The sequence below is a fragment of the Drosophila suzukii genome, chromosome X (genome assembly GCF_043229965.1).
Source record: "Drosophila suzukii chromosome X, CBGP_Dsuzu_IsoJpt1.0, whole genome shotgun sequence".
Classification (NCBI taxonomy): Eukaryota; Metazoa; Arthropoda; class Insecta; order Diptera; family Drosophilidae; genus Drosophila; species Drosophila suzukii.
In genome coordinates this window covers 18,419,349-18,434,702 of record NC_092084.1, presented here as the reverse complement: position 1 = coordinate 18,434,702, position 15,354 = coordinate 18,419,349, and the positions used below count along the sequence as shown (strand labels likewise).

The following is a 15,354-nucleotide window of genomic DNA, read 5'->3' as shown; positions in this document are numbered from 1 at the left end:
TTTCTAGGGCTTATAAAAAGGCTATATGTATATTTATCCATCTTTTTAAGTATGAAGCCATCTCAAATCTCTTTGCATTTAAACAAAAATTCATTTTTGAAAAAAAGTTAAAAACATTTAACAATAAAAAATTAGCAGCTTTGTGGTTTTTAAAATGATTTGACCAGAAACCATTTCTTACTTTTAAAAATCCACGCATTTAATGGTTTAAAATTACTTTCCCTGACCAAGAACTACAAAAATTGTTAAGAAAACAGATTACATTTTTACATGCCTTAAAATATCTTCGCAATCGATAAATTCAGAAAAGATGCGAGCAAGGTGACAAACAAAATAATATATCAAATCCTTTTGAATTAAAATTGGACACTAGGGTTTCTGTTCTTAAATACAAACTTATTCAAAGTATACAAGTTAGCCATAACAATTGACATAAACGTTTGTATAACTTTTTGATTTCCAATAGTAATTGCTATAATTAGAAAACAAACGGCATGCCACAAGTAGAAACCCATGTAATATATGATACAATATGAGCTAATTGTACGTATGTATACTCTTCATATTTAAATCTAATGAATGGCGAACTGAGATTCAGTGATCGGAGTACTCGATCTTGCTGAATCCCTTCGACGAGCAGCCCATTTCGCGATGGAAGCGGGAGTTGTGGGTGGACAGGGACCACTTCGTTTTGAAGCTCTTTATGCAGATGAAGCACTCGTGCTCCTTGCCCTGGATCTCCGAGTGCCTGGATGCAATGTGTCGCCGCAGGGCGCTCACCGACTTAAGGTGTCTGTTGCAGAAGCAGCAGCTCAGTGGAGCAAGCCCAGTTTCCTGGACGGTTTCCTCATCGCTTCCCGCTGCCGCAGGTGCAGTGCGTCTGGTTTCCACAGCTTCTGCAGCACTGCTAGCTTCAGTTCCCGGCTCCTGTTTCACTGAAGCTGAAAGAGGAAATAGTTTTTTATTAGAAAAATGTATAAACCAAGTTGGGAACCCCTTTAAAATATACCCAGTAAAAAAATAAGTTAACTTTTAAATGGTTTACATGTATTCTTTTATTTTTTCGCTCTCTCTCTCTTTCTTTCCCGCTCTCTAGCTGTCTCTTTCTTTTTTCTGTTTCTAGCAAAACGAATTAAATTGATTAATTTAGTTTCATTTCGTTGATGTGTATAGATCAATCTACATACACATGGCTTACATTTAGTGTTTTTGGGGTGGAATTGGAATCTCCGATAATAATCGCTATAGTCATGGCTGGACTATCTGCTGCCCAACTGCCCGAAAACTGACCAGTAAACCCATTCCGGCCGTAATCATATCAATTTCTTTCGTTGATAAACTCTCTTTTCTCTGAGATCCTAAGCAAAAGTGGGGGAAAATGGTGGTGGGTGGGTACTTTTTTTTGGATTTTCCACGCGATTACGACCGAGGGTTACACCGATGCAGTCCAAACATTGGGCATTTAGAGATATAACATTAACTATATGTGTATACATAGATCAATATGTGGATCGATAAGTAATACGTATGAGTTTTTTTTTCATTTAACTAGATTATCTTTAGTATGTATCCGTGTATGTGTTTTTTGAGTTTTTGTCTTAGAGAGGATTTCTACAGGTTTTCTTATCGTTTCCTTTTTTTTTATCTTTCTATTTTTTTTTTTGTTTTGGAAAATACTTTTAACTAATCCTAGCGTACACGCTATGACTTCCGTTTTCACTTGGCTCGTGTGGGCTACTCAACTAAGTTATACCAAAAAACTAAACTAGGTCCGATCAAATTTATGGAGGGGGCGGGGGCTTAAACTAAACTAAAACTAATTTAGCTAATTTACATTCAACTGCCAACGCTCTAATGCTGAACACAGATGGTCAAAAAGCGCGCTGGATAATTGGGTATTTATCGTATCGTAAATTTGTACACAAGGGGTATTTTCGTATTTCTTTTTGTGAGCAAAGTACAGAGCTTTACCGGGAATTAAATTGGGCAAAGAATCTCTAGACATTTGGGCATAGGTTTTCGTTTTTTTTTTTGGTGTCTATAAGTAAGTTAAGTCGCCTAGCTCTATGTACAAAACTGAATAATATCAGAGTTTTAAGTAAGAAATAATACATTTCGTGGCACCACAACTTTGTGGGCTGTTTAAGAGCTTAAATAAAGTGATCAATTTGGGGGTAAATGTAACTTAAGAGTTCTATAAACAACATGATAACTTGTGATCGGTTTCTGATCTATTTAGTATCACTCTATCTGAGCTATTAAGCACCCAAAGTGTGCATTACAATCTCTAAAGATTCCAGGGTGTGTGTGTTTATATACATAATGGTTGTGTCAATGGGTTCTTACGGGCTTGTACTTTGCCATCTATATAATAAAGAAATATCTAAAGCAAATTGTGGACTAAAATACAAGTGGTACATGTACGTATTACGTGGACACATGACATGGCTTGGTCAACGACGGGATTACCAGCTCCGCTCTCCGACTGACTGACTGATTTGACTTAGTGGCTACCATGGGGTTATATATATATACTATATAACTATATAGGGGCTAAACATCGAGGGCTATTTGAGTGCCCAATGTGTACGCTAAGTGTAACGCTCCGTACTTCTAACTGCTTTGCATTTGAGTTGACAATTTTGGCTAGTTTGTTTGTGTGTTTTTGGGAAGGGTTTCATGGGAACATGGGGTAGGGATTGGCTGGCTGGCTGGTTGGTTGGTTGGCTTCTCGCTAAGCTGGACGTAATTAACTATAACTCTCTCCTCCCTTAACCAGGTATGCTATCGTTCCCGATCCAGTTACGGCTCGCAGACGGCCCAGGCTGATGAGCACGCATCAGTTCTCCGTCTTGATGGCCACCTTCTGCTCGTGCGAGATGCGTATGTGCTCCCGCAGACTGTACTTATTCTTGAAATTCTTATTGCACAGGTCGCACTTGCGCGGCGGTTGTGGGGTATGTTGGGTGCGAATATGTCTCCAAAGATTAACCGTGGTTATAACCATTTTGCAAAACTGACATTCTGTCCACTTATTATTGGGCGAATCTAAAAATATACAGAAAATACGTACAATCAATATAACAGTCTCTATCGATCGATCGATTGCTTGCTCACTAATTTTTCTATTTTTTTTTTTTGGAGACATATTCGACAACCACAACAACGAATATATAGAAATAAATATATAACATTTAACAAATGCGTATCAAATGATTAAACGAATCAACAATGAACTACAAAGGGCACAAAATCAAAATGCAGTTCGAGGCCAACGCTTTTCCACAACCACTTGAAGCCATTAACATAACTTAAAGTACAAAGAAATTAAAATGGGTAAAGTATAAACTTATAAAATACTTTAAAACTAAGATATAATCTAGCAATTATAACTACACATAAACACAGGAAACTTAAGAGAACTCATACATTATTCAATTCAATAAACAAAAGCTTATAATTTGATATAGTTTAAGCTAGTTAGGAGATTTTTTTAACAACAGCTTTGGGGATTAACAATTCATCTTGATGAAACCACTCGAAATATCGACCTAAATCCATGGCTTTCAGACTCACCGTTTGTCCCGCTGGCCTTGCTGTCCGATTTGACCGGCGTCACAGACACCGTAGTCGAGGGACCAGTAGTGCTGCCACCGCCACCCGTATCCTCCAGCACCCCGCCGGAATTCGCTCCCGCATTCCCGCCAGCGTTGCTCAGCAACCGGGCTAAAATAAAGTAAGAGTCAATATCTCAAACCCGTCTTGATCTACTTCAGTTACTCACTCATCTCAATGGCAATCTCGGCATTGTCCGCATCCGCCTGGTACTTCTCCTCCATTTCGGACTCGGTGAGTATCTCGTACTCGGAGGAGTACTGGGCCACATTTTGGGCCGCTGCGTTGGTGGCATCCTGTGACGTTTGGGGCGTGGCTCCATCCGACAGACGGTCATCCACCTCGCCCACAATATAGTCGGGTATGTCCATCTTGACGGCGCCGCGCAGGAAAGTCATTTCGGCAGCTGAAAGGGGCAAGTAAAGGGGATTATAAAGAATATCCAAAGGATGTATTCTCTCCTGACTTACTTTTCACAATGGTCTGCTCATCCTTGACGGCATAGTCAACGGTTTCGGTGGTGTAGATGTTGTCATCATCGTCGGAGAAGGTGATCTTGCGCTTCTTGACCGAACTAGCCGCCGGCAGGGCCACCGCATTGGTGATGGTCAGGTGTTGCGTCTGCACAGGCGTTGTTTGTTGCTGCTGGGATTGCTGCTGCTGCTGTTGTTGCTGTTGCTGCTGCTGCTGCTGTTGCGGGGGCGGTGCAGATTGCACTTGAATGTGCTGGATCTGGGTGGTTTGTACATGGTGATGCTGCTGTTGCTGGACCTGCAGCTGCTGTGCGGCTGCCGCTGCGGCTGCAACCACCTGCGATTGCACCTGGCTGGTGGTGGTTGCCTGCAGCAACGTGGCCGTGGGTATTTCGATGGTTTGCGTGGCTGTCTGCGCCTGGGCCACATTGGCCACCTGCTGCTGCTGCTGCTCGTTGACCGCGCGTATGGTGCTCGGTATGGTCTTGATCAGCTTGTGCTCGCTGATCAGCGGCGCCACCGGCATCTGCGGCTTCTCTTTCTCCTCGGCGGTGAGTCCTTGGACGGCCAGCAGCTCGGCGGTCTGCAGGAAGGATTGCAGCGCCTCCTGCTGCACATTGACTTCGCCCTAAAGGAAAAAGGTAAATGAGTTAGTAAGGTCGGGAATAAACTCTAGAGAGAAAGTCCTGGAGATATTTCTCTATTTCTATAGCTTGCAAAAACATATAACATGTAAGTTTGTAGCATTTCTTGGGGCTTATAAATATTTTTGATGTATTTCCGTTGAACTTTTAGGTGAAGTTACCAAATTACATGTAAATAGGCCTCCCTTTTTGGGGTTTCTTGAAATTCCCGAATTGAGAATAATTAAACTTTATGAAATTCAGGATAACATTGTATATCTAAATATTCTTAAACTATTATAAAATTGTAAAAGAAAATCATATAAAGGAAGGATATTTTAATGAAGATTACCAACAGCCTCTCATATAAATAGGTCTCCCTTTTTGGGGTTTCTTCTAACAACAACTCATTAAAAAGTCAGCTACGAAATAATGACTGAATGGAGGATCCTCGAATTAAATGGAATTCAGAATTGTTTTTCTAAAGAATATCGAGCTCTGGGACTTTAAAAGGAAATCACATAAAACAAGCAAGTTTAAATAAAGATCCCTTACGGAATTTAGAGAATCCAAAGGAAAATACATATTTTCTAAGAGCAAAGTTCCATCATAATCGGAAGACTAATATTATAACTGGCATAACTTGGATTTTATAAAAGATAACAAAGTAAAACTTGAAAGGTTGCTGGATTATATCGTTCTATGTGATCTTGGTCCAAATTTAAACGAGATGGACTTGTTGTATGGTATGTATTGTATGTTTTAACATAATTGGAAGGCTATAACTAATAGTTGTCTAGTATAACTTGGATTTTATAAAAAAGAACTCCATAAAACGGGGTAAGATTCTGGATAATATCGCTCTATGTGATCCTGTTCCAAATCTCTACAGGATTGACGTATTGAATGGGCTAGATGGACTCGAACCCACCTGGTACATGAACTCGATGATCGAGTTGAGATCCTCAAACTTGATGAACTTAAAGATAATGACTGGGTGCGGATGGGGGTTCTCCTTGAAGATCTCCTTGAAGTACGACGAGCAGGACGAGAGCACCACCTTGTGGGCCTTGATCCTGCGTCCATCGACGCAGAGGCTGACGTCCACGAAGTCATCGTTCAGCCGGTGGTTGTCCAGGGAGTAGGTGAGGTGGCGCAGGTAGTTGTTCCACCGCAGCGAATATTGCTGGGTGGTGGCCATCGCGGCGTCCTCTTTGGATCCACCTCCTGTCCCCACTCCTCTTCCGCTTCCTCTTCCTCCTTCTCCTTCTCCCTCTTCTTATCTTCCGCTTCCGCTTCCCTGCGCTCTGCCTCTTTCCAGTCCAATCCAATTAGCGGTAATTCCCGGGAAGGGGGAAGCTGCCCGCCTTGGAAGCGCCCTAACAACAAAAAGTGGCGAATATGGGAACTCCTCCGGTTCTGTTGGCCCTTCCAACGCGAAACGGCGATATGCGGTTCCCTTCCAGCGGATCCCGATCCCTTGGCAAAAATCGTTCGCACTGCCTGTTTTGTCCGCTTTTACGGCGTTTGTTTACGGCGTTTCGTGCACACACAAGTACGGATTTTTTATATTCTATGCCAAACAAAAATATTATACGCCTCCATTTTGTTTTTTGCCAATTTCAGAGCAACCCTGCGTGCGCTGCCACTCCAATGGGACTGCCATTTGGACCGCCAGGTGGCGTGCAGGCAGTGCTGCCAGATTGGCCAAAGAAAAGGCGGGAAATTCAAAATTGAAAAGAAAATAATATTTTATCCATAACTTATTTTGGAATAATAAACACAGCTTTATCAGATTCTGATTTAAATTTTATTTTTAATGAAAGTAATCACCTAACAAATAAGGAATATTCAAACATTAATAGCTACGTTAAAATTTTAAACACAGTTTTGTAAAATTCTGATTTAAATTTTATTGTAAATGCAAGTAATCACTTAACAAGTAAATTGTTTAAGTACACAGAATTTAACCAATGCCAAAATATTTAAATATTTTTAATGTCTCAAAAACTCTGCTACCACAGGCTGACTAAAAATCGGAATATCAGGCGCAGCAGAAAGCTATAGACGATGCCTCGGCATAAAAAGTCCAGGACATAGAAGATCTTCACGCGGAATCGGGCGGCACTGCTGCTTTCGGGACTCTCCTTCAAAAGGAACTCCTTGGCACCCCGGATTCCGTGCTGGAAAAATTCCGTATAGTTGATATTTGCGTGCTGCATGAAGCCAAAGGTCGAACTAAAAATAAAAAGAATTTGAGTTTTACCTTAATATCATAACATTTTAATATATTATGTGGTTTCTTATATTTTCCTTTGAATTTGCTCATAGTTATAAATATAACTAAGCTTCAAGGATATTTCTGATTTCCTTTTTTTAAGCTAGCATTTTTTTTTTTGGTAAAAGAACTCACATTTCATTGGCCGGAACTATATCGTGCAATGCCCGGAAATTGTTATTCTGGAAATGCCACTCGGTCATTGCAAACACTTGCAAAGCACTGAAGGCGGCGAAAATACGGCGTTGCAGCTTCATGAGGCTGGAAAATAATTAAAGGAAATTATATATACATAGTAAACTTCCTCTTCAAATCCGTTCCGACTTACAAAGGCTTTTCATTATAGAGACGGAGCAAAGTGTCCACAACGACGGCCATCAGAAGATGCATGGTGCAAAACTGGAAATATAATAGATTTAAATTAATATAATAACTAGGTACTATATAAAGGTTCATAGAACATTTAAAAATCAGATTGTACACTTTTGTATTTTATTATAATCTGTCCCTCAAGAAAAATGTCCATGTAAATCTGATAATATGATCATATGATATGAAAAATATATTTTCTCAAACAAATATACACTTATCTTACATATGTGCTGAAATACCGATCCTGATTATAATATTGAATTTCACTATAATCATATAATTCGAATAACTCACCCGTACACATCAAATAAAAATTATCCCACATGAAAAATGATAAGGCAAATCTGATGATATGATCATATGATATCTTAATTCTGATTTAGGATCTACTATATATTTTATGTGCTAAGATACTGTTCCAGATTATAATAATGGACTATTCCATACCCATATAACCCGAATAACTCACCCGAACGAAGTGAAGAACTGGACAGGTGGTCATTCCGCCACCCGGCAGCCAAAGGGTCTTTTCAAAGGGATTCTTCCTTATAAAAGTCTTTCCGATCTCGATCACCTCGCCCATGGTAATCGGCGATATATTCGCCGTGGCACAGTTAATTACGTACAATTCACTATCCGTATCCCTTGATTTCGATTCCCCCATGAATTTGTACACCGCAGTGATCAATGTGCGGGCCACAATATCGGCGGGCACGAAATCGGCCACAATATTTGGATCACAGTTTTGGGAGCGGAGAATACCCACTCCGCAGGCCACCAAAAGCCCTGTGGGTCCATTAAAGTTGTCCGCCCAGCCGGGCACGGGTTCTTCAATAGTAGAGACCACTGTTAAACAAAGAGATCCCAATTTAATTGGTATTATATTTAGAAATAATATAATATTACCAATTGATGGCCTAAAAATAAATATGGGAAGCTTATCCCTGTACTCATTGACCACCTGTTCGGCCAAACTTTTTGTGAAGGTGTACGTATTGGGCTGGAAGTTTCCGTACCTGTGATGTATGATATGATATTATACCATTTTCCAATATAATAAGTTTACCCATTTACTCACTTGAGATTGAAGATGTTTAGGATCTCCTCGTCATAGGTCTCTGCCAATTTGATGGTGGTACGCCAATCGGCCAGCGGTGGATAGACACGCTCCTCCACTTCCAGAACTCCCGGATTCGAGTACGTGGTGGACACATGGACGAAGGCCTTGAGTTTGCGCCACTCCAAGGCCAACTTGACCAGTTCGTGGGTGCCACGGGTGTTCATAAGAATGGCTGTTCTCAAGGCATCATCGAATCTAAACAGCAAAATATTAATTTTATTAATTTCCTATATCATATATGATTGATTTGTAAATAGTTCCAGTAAAAAGTACCAGAAAAAATGTCATATTGATATGATACGATGATATTTTATGATAAGATATGATATGATAATTTTTTTATCCAGTTTTCTATCTTTTTAGGTATTTACCAACACTGAAAAATCTCTGGATATTATACCTACCGCACACTGGCTGCCGAGTGATAGACAATGTTCACATTACGTAGCCGTTCGAGGTCTGCCTTACTTATTCCCAAGCCCAACTGCTCCACATCGCCGGCTATAGCCACCAATTTGGATCGTCCATCGGGCTGTTCCCTTCGCAGGCGTTCATATAGCTTCGACTCCCACTGGAGTTGCAGACGCTCCTCAATGGAGAGCCCCTTTTTGGGCCGCATCAGGACGTAAATCCGGCCCAGCTTTGGACAGGAGCGCAATAGCTTTTCGATCAGGGCCTTGCCCACAAAGCCTGAACGAAAATAAAGTTACAAAAATTAATAATTTCGAATTTAAGAATTTTCTAAATTTATTTGGACTTTGGTATCAAAAATTTTCAGATCCAGCAAGATAAATTTGGAACTATACCCACCCGAGGCGCCTGTGACAAAGATTTCCTGATCCTTAAAAGCTTCCGGTATGGTCATTGTGATTCCGTTTTTGGGTTCCCTATACCGAATATTACTCCGCACTTGGTGATGTTCCAAGAGGTTCTGTGCGAAGTACGGCGTACTCAAGGCGGGATATTCAAATCCGGGCAATCACGCCGCTGACCTTTGGCTGACGGGGGATCACATTGCTGAATATTCAGGTATAGGCTTACTTTGTATGCGTAGAGCACTATTCCCTGTAAACAGCAGGTGTTTTAAGACCTCTTTTGGAAACCAGCATTGTTACTTTTTTGCGAAATAAATGAAATGCTATTTTTAAAACCCTAGCTTGTTAGATAAAAAAGAACTTGATAAAAATAATAGGTTAAAAAAGATTTTATATTTGTTAAAATATATTATTTTTTATTGTCGCAAAAGATTTTTAGCAAGGGGTATCTCTCATTCGAATAAGTTGGATACTTAGGAACCACTAACTATTTTAAAACCCTCAAGGTGCCATGAAATCCGCTGCGAAAGAAAAAAACAAAGGAGAACAGCTAGAAAGAGCACAAGAAGAAGAACAAGATCAACAAAAACGGAACCGTTGAACCCCAAGAATCAAAGGAGAAAGCACAATGAGATAAGTTTTACCGTAGCACCGACCACCAAATCAAGCAAAACCCATAATTACACTTGGAAAAATTAAAAAAAAGAATTATTTTTTAATTACTAATTAAAATTTGTAAATATGTATACAAAATTTAAGTAAAAATGCTTTGTTGATTATCCATCTTCCAATATTACATTTAAGATTTGCACATGATATTTTATTTTTTGATCACTTAATAACACTTTTTAATACCTTTTTGTTCAGTGTACTGCGTGCGACAGAGATAGACAGATGGGTTCTCCTTTTCTTTGGCCCCATGAATGGAAAATGGCTGGGAAAAACCGGATAAGCGCCGAGTGGAGCCGCTTCTTTTGGCCACAAGTGGCTGATAAAACTATGCCGGCGATTTGTGTTAGCGGGTTTGCCTTATTATCTTCGTTTTTATTTGGATCTTGGCCATTTAAAACGGCGCTTTAATCGCGCCATTAGCATGCGTGTGCGTGCGTGCGAACGAGACAACAACAGCTAATCTGCACAGCCTCAGTTCAGCGACCTCGTGTCACCTCCCTCTCTCTCCCCACAAATCAACCGTTGCAATAACGGTACTTGACAAATACATACACATAGTATACCAAATAGTTCGCTTGTAGTTGTTTCATTTCTTTTTTTCAGTTGCATTTTCACATTTTAATTAACATTTTCAGGCGTAAACTTATCATTCGATACGCATGCAATTAGAAAAGTGTACAAATCAAAAAAAATACATATGCTTGTATGCTTGAATGTGTGTGAATATCGCACGCGAAACTGCAGCCAAGTGTAAGTGAGTGTGTGTGTGTATGTGGGTGATTTTTGCCGGCCGGCAAAAAAGTAGGAGCGAGAGAGAGACAGAGAGTGAGAGGGAGGACGAGGAGAGCAGCAGAGAGCAAGAGAAAGAGAGAGCGGGGAGGAAAGAGAAGACGGTTTTGATTTTCCTTTTTGTTTTCATATTTTTGTTTCACTTTGTTTATAATTACATCATAATTAAAAAATAATACATAAGGTTGCTGACGAATTGTACAAAACGCTAGTGTGTTGTTTGTGTTTTGCAATGTGTGTGTGTTCTTTTTACGCTTTGGGGAATATCTTTTTCTTCTTCTTCATCTTGATGTCCTTGTCATGCCGCGAGCGTGTGTGTGAGTGTGGGTGTGCGTATGTGTGTGTTTGTGTGTGTGTGGAATGGCAGAATATGCTTTTCGCTCATTTTCATTTTGCTTTTTTTTGAAGTTTGTTATATTAAAGGTTTACAAATAAAAAAAAAACAAAAAATACATAGTATATCATATCATATGTAAAGTGGAATAAATTAATTAAATTAATATGCTGGAACCACACAACACGCGCCCAAAAACGATGATGATAATATATGATGATGGTGTGCAGGCGGTTTCGCTCTTTTCATCTTGTAGTTGGTGTTGTTGTTGATCTTGTTGTTGTGCTGCACTCCAAACTTCCACCACTCGCACTTGCACTTTCGCTGCTGCTTCCTCGACTTCTCCTCCTTCTCCTTCTCCTCCAGAATCAAGACGATCCTGCTCCTGCTCCTCCTCCTCTTCCTGATGATCCTGCCAAGCTGACAAGCGATCCATCTTAGAAGCACTTGCGGTGCACAATGGATGGGCCAGACTCGTCGTACTCCTGCTTGGAGATCCACATCTGCTGGAAGGTCGACAGCGAGGCCAGGATGGAGCCACCGATCCAGACAGAGTACTTGCGCTCTGGCGGGGCAATGATCTTGATCTTCATGGTCGATGGGGCCAGGGCGGTGATCTCCTTCTGCATACGGTCGGCGATTCCGGGGTACATGGTGGTGCCACCAGACAGCACGGTGTTGGCATACAGATCCTTACGGATATCCACATCGCACTTCATGATCGAGTTGTAGGTGGTCTCGTGGATGCCGCAAGCTTCCATTCCCAAGAACGAGGGCTGGAACAGGGCCTCAGGGCAACGGAAACGCTCGTTACCGATGGTGATGACCTGTCCGTCGGGAAGCTCGTACGACTTCTCCAACGAGGAGCTGCTGGCAGCGGTGGCCATCTCCTGCTCAAAGTCCAAAGCCACGTAGCACAGCTTCTCCTTGATGTCACGGACAATTTCACGCTCAGCGGTGGTGGTGAACGAGTAACCGCGCTCCGTCAGGATCTTCATCAGGTAGTCGGTCAGATCGCGACCGGCCAAATCCAGACGCAGGATGGCATGGGGCAGGGCATAACCCTCGTAGATGGGGACGGTGTGGGAGACACCATCGCCGGAGTCCAGCACGATACCGGTGGTACGACCGGAGGCGTACAGCGAGAGCACGGCCTGGATGGCCACATACATGGCGGGTGTGTTGAAGGTCTCGAACATGATCTGTGTCATCTTCTCGCGGTTAGCCTTGGGGTTCAGCGGGGCCTCGGTCAGCAGCACGGGGTGCTCCTCGGGGGCCACACGCAGCTCATTGTAGAAGGTGTGGTGCCAGATCTTCTCCATATCATCCCAGTTGGTCACGATTCCGTGCTCAATGGGGTACTTCAGGGTGAGGATACCACGCTTGCTCTGCGCCTCATCACCGACGTACGAGTCCTTCTGGCCCATACCGACCATGACGCCCTGGTGACGGGGACGGCCCACAATCGAGGGGAAGACGGCGCGGGGCGCATCATCACCGGCGAAACCGGCCTTGCACATGCCAGAGCCGTTGTCGACAACCAGAGCAGCAACTTCTTCGTCACACATTTTGTAAGCTGCAAGCGAAAGGACGGGAGATGATTTGTATTGTGTGTATTTAGGGGTTTCGAGTTGTAAATTGACAAAAAGCTCGATGTTTGTGTGATTTTCTTTCCTTTTTTGGTCTAACAGAGAACAATTTTACAAAAAAAAATATACTATTCTATCTTTGAAGTTAGGAACTTTTATTTAAGACCGTTAATAATTTTAAAATGTGTCACTACAAAAATAGTAAAATCTTTAAAATTCAGTTAAATTACTTTTTAATTTCGAATTTTTTTTAAATTTAAATTTTTTTTTTAATTAACAGAAAAGTCAAATATTTTATTTTGTTTTAACAGAAAAGTCTAGTATTTTTTTACTGTCGTATCATGTTTTAAATATTTAAAAACCGTTAAATAAAATGAAAGAGAGGCAGGAAAGCCCCACCCCGAAAAAACCGCAATATAAAAAAAAAGTTGAAAAAGGTGGGGAGAAACTTCTAGACGGCACTTAACGAAAGCCGGTGCAAAAGAGAACCACCAAAGAGAGCGCAGCTAAAAATGCACGCCTGTGTGTGTGTATGCGCCCTTAAAATGGCGACTGACCAAACTTAAATGAAAACTTGAATTAAAAAAAACTTTAAAAAAATAGCACTCTTCACCAAGTTGACAACTAAAAGCGCGAAATAAGCCAAGCTAACTTTACCTTTTTGTTCGATTAAACAAATTCAAGGCGAGAAAACTCAAGTGGCGAGCTGAGCTGAGAGCGACCGCACGGTTTGAGAAAAATTAACGGAATGAACAGACTGGAAGTGGCTGGTGAATGTTGAATGCCAGTTAACTGCGTTTTTCGATCGCTGCCTGCGTCGACGTCGGCGTTGGCGTTTGCGACGCTCTCTGTCTCCGTCTCGCTCGCTCCCTGCCTTGCAACGCATGGGTGCGAAAGAGAGCGCTGGTGTGTTGAGTTGCGGCAGCCAACTTTTGTGACCATATATGGTCATGTTTCGAGGCGAAAAGCAAATCGTCTGGCTTTCGCTCTCTCACACACACATACACACACTCATGCGCCACCATACCTTTTATATATGTATGTTGAAGGTTTTCTCCATTTTTGCGACTACGACTTTGAAAAACCGGCAAAAATTTCTGCTTAAGCCGAAACGGCTGCCTACGTCACTAGTTTCAAGAACCTGATCTAGTTATACAAATATATTTACATATATTGGTAGCATCGCCTGAATATAGAGACGCTTTGGTTTCTTGGGGCGTGGGAAAAAAAGAAAGTGTTGGCGAATTGAATTGCAAATTCAAAATTTGGCATATCTTCGGGTGAAATCGTGACACACCCACATTATAAATGGAGGTCTTATTGGAAACCCAATGATCTGGCGTTTTTCCTCAAGTTCTTTGCACTTTTTGGTCATATCCTACTTTTTGAATTATAGCCTTAAGACTCTGGTTCTTATAATTTGTAATATATCCTGAATTCTGGTTCTTAAGCTGCTGTTATATTACATCTTTTAGGATTTTTTAAACTTTGGCTCTTGTAGCCCGTAAATCTCTTGATTTCGATGCTTGAGTTATGGTATTGTAATTTTGATATACAATTTTCAGGCCAAACTTTATTTTTTTTTGTGAGTTTTGGTCAATACAATAACTCTTTAGCCCATGGCTCTGGTTTTTCAGATCACTTTTAGCACTGGCACATAAAAAAATTATTTGTTTACAAAAAAATCACACATTTTCCGCGGCTTTTGTCGTATTGTTTGTGGGTTTGCTGGGGGTTCGATGGATGGATGGGGTGATACTTACATTTGGTGTGTTTTATTAAAATTAATTAAATAAATATAAATTAAGTCTTTCGGTTTGGTGTCTCTGGATTAGACGACTGCTGGCTGATGGAGCGGCTTTGTGTCGGGAGGAGTATCCACACAGCACAAGAACTCAAACGGTAGTGATATGAAAACTGGTCTCGCCGTCCGTTTATAAAGCCCGCTTAGCGCTAAAACCTTATCACTCGGAGTGCTCTCCGCTCTCCGGCGATTCCAAAACTTTTACCATATATGGGTATGAATTGTTCGCCGATTTGGTTTTCGTTTTCGGAGAATTTCCTCCGAGCTCTGAAACAACTGGGTGTGTGTGTCTATATCGTATAGTGTATGTAGTTTTCAAGAGTCCTATCAGTTCAGTCGGGGTTTTTGCCTTTGGGCTCTGGCATGTGATTCAGTTGGGGAGCGTTACTCATTTTTCGATACTCGTACTTCTTATCTTTATATTATGGAGAATTACTCGATGGTCACAGCTCTTGTGCATTTTTTTCATAACTAGTCATTAAGTTTCAACAAATAAAATAACTTGAACAGCCATATAATATGTACATTTCTTAAAATAATTTATTAGAAAATATTTATGGTACTTATCATTTTGGTCGCAGAGAGATACTCACAAAATTATTATTAATATGTACTTACATAAGATTACAATGTTTATGTTGGTTATTCTTTACTAAGTCTCTGCATAAGAATATTTTTCTAAGTCTATTTGTTTCCAATAGGAAATAATATTCTTATAGGTTTCCCAGGGACATTTATTGCTATCCTATCGTCTTCAATCAAATTGGTAATCTTACCAAAACTTTCCCTTAGTTGTGAATTTCCCCCATAAATTAATTGAAAGACATTTTTTCTAAGAACTTTATTTTCAAACCATGACAATAACATTTT

The 15,354-nt window shown here is 40.9% G+C and overlaps 3 protein-coding genes across 4 annotated transcripts; all 3 read right to left on the bottom strand.

Annotated features, from left to right (window-relative positions):
• Nucleotides 1–131: 131 nt before the first annotated feature.
• LOC108011134 (modifier of mdg4) lies at nucleotides 132–6,333 on the bottom strand. 2 transcript variants are annotated; one of them, XM_017076208.4, is made up of 5 exons: nucleotides 5,643–6,316; nucleotides 4,086–4,716; nucleotides 3,785–4,021; nucleotides 3,577–3,726; nucleotides 132–941 (listed from the first exon to the last, which is right to left on the bottom strand). In XM_017076208.4, exons 1-5 carry the CDS (start codon nucleotides 5,910–5,912, stop codon nucleotides 595–597), a joined length of 1,635 nt encoding a protein of 544 aa, XP_016931697.2. In that variant the 5' UTR covers nucleotides 5,913–6,316; the 3' UTR covers nucleotides 132–594. The 2 variants fall into 2 exon arrangements, with proteins under 2 accessions (XP_016931697.2, XP_016931698.2); XM_017076209.4 differs by lacking the exon at nucleotides 132–941 and adding an exon at nucleotides 1,031–3,048 and having other exon boundaries at nucleotides 5,643–6,333.
• A 266-nt stretch (nucleotides 6,334–6,599) lies between these two features.
• On the bottom strand, nucleotides 6,600–9,447 carry LOC108011136 (putative fatty acyl-CoA reductase CG5065). The gene is made up of 8 exons (XM_017076211.4): nucleotides 9,292–9,447; nucleotides 8,886–9,171; nucleotides 8,440–8,676; nucleotides 8,268–8,377; nucleotides 7,831–8,207; nucleotides 7,318–7,388; nucleotides 7,125–7,250; nucleotides 6,600–6,949 (listed from the first exon to the last, which is right to left on the bottom strand). The coding sequence occupies exons 1-8, from the start codon at nucleotides 9,344–9,346 to the stop codon at nucleotides 6,727–6,729; spliced, it is 1,485 nt and encodes a 494-aa protein (XP_016931700.2). The 5' UTR covers nucleotides 9,347–9,447; the 3' UTR covers nucleotides 6,600–6,726.
• Nucleotides 9,448–10,538: 1,091 nt separating this feature from the next.
• Nucleotides 10,539–14,581, bottom strand: Act5C (Actin 5C). Its single transcript, XM_065867967.2, has 2 exons — nucleotides 14,444–14,581; nucleotides 10,539–12,667 (listed from the first exon to the last, which is right to left on the bottom strand). Exon 2 carries the CDS (start codon nucleotides 12,657–12,659, stop codon nucleotides 11,529–11,531), a length of 1,131 nt encoding a protein of 376 aa, XP_065724039.1. The 5' UTR covers nucleotides 12,660–12,667; nucleotides 14,444–14,581; the 3' UTR covers nucleotides 10,539–11,528.
• Nucleotides 14,582–15,354: the final 773 nt, after the last annotated feature.

Coding starts and splice junctions, on each gene's coding strand:
- LOC108011134 (XM_017076208.4), bottom strand. CDS start 5,912: ATGGCCACCACCCAGCAATATTCGCTGCGGTGGAACAACTACCTGCGC. Junction 4,022..4,085: donor TGAGCAGACCATTGTGAAAA/GTAAGTCAGGAG, acceptor TGCCCCTTTCAG/CTGCCGAAATGACTTTCCTG. Junction 3,727..3,784: donor CGAGATTGCCATTGAGATGA/GTGAGTAACTGA, acceptor ACTTTATTTTAG/CCCGGTTGCTGAGCAACGCT.
- LOC108011136 (XM_017076211.4), bottom strand. CDS start 9,346: ATGACCATACCGGAAGCTTTTAAGGATCAGGAAATCTTTGTCACAGGC. Junction 8,677..8,885: donor CACTCGGCAGCCAGTGTGCG/GTAGGTATAATA, acceptor TTTGCTGTTTAG/ATTCGATGATGCCTTGAGAA. Junction 8,208..8,267: donor TATTTTTAGGCCATCAATTG/GTAATATTATAT, acceptor TTTGTTTAACAG/TGGTCTCTACTATTGAAGAA.
- Act5C (XM_065867967.2), bottom strand. CDS start 12,659: ATGTGTGACGAAGAAGTTGCTGCTCTGGTTGTCGACAACGGCTCTGGC.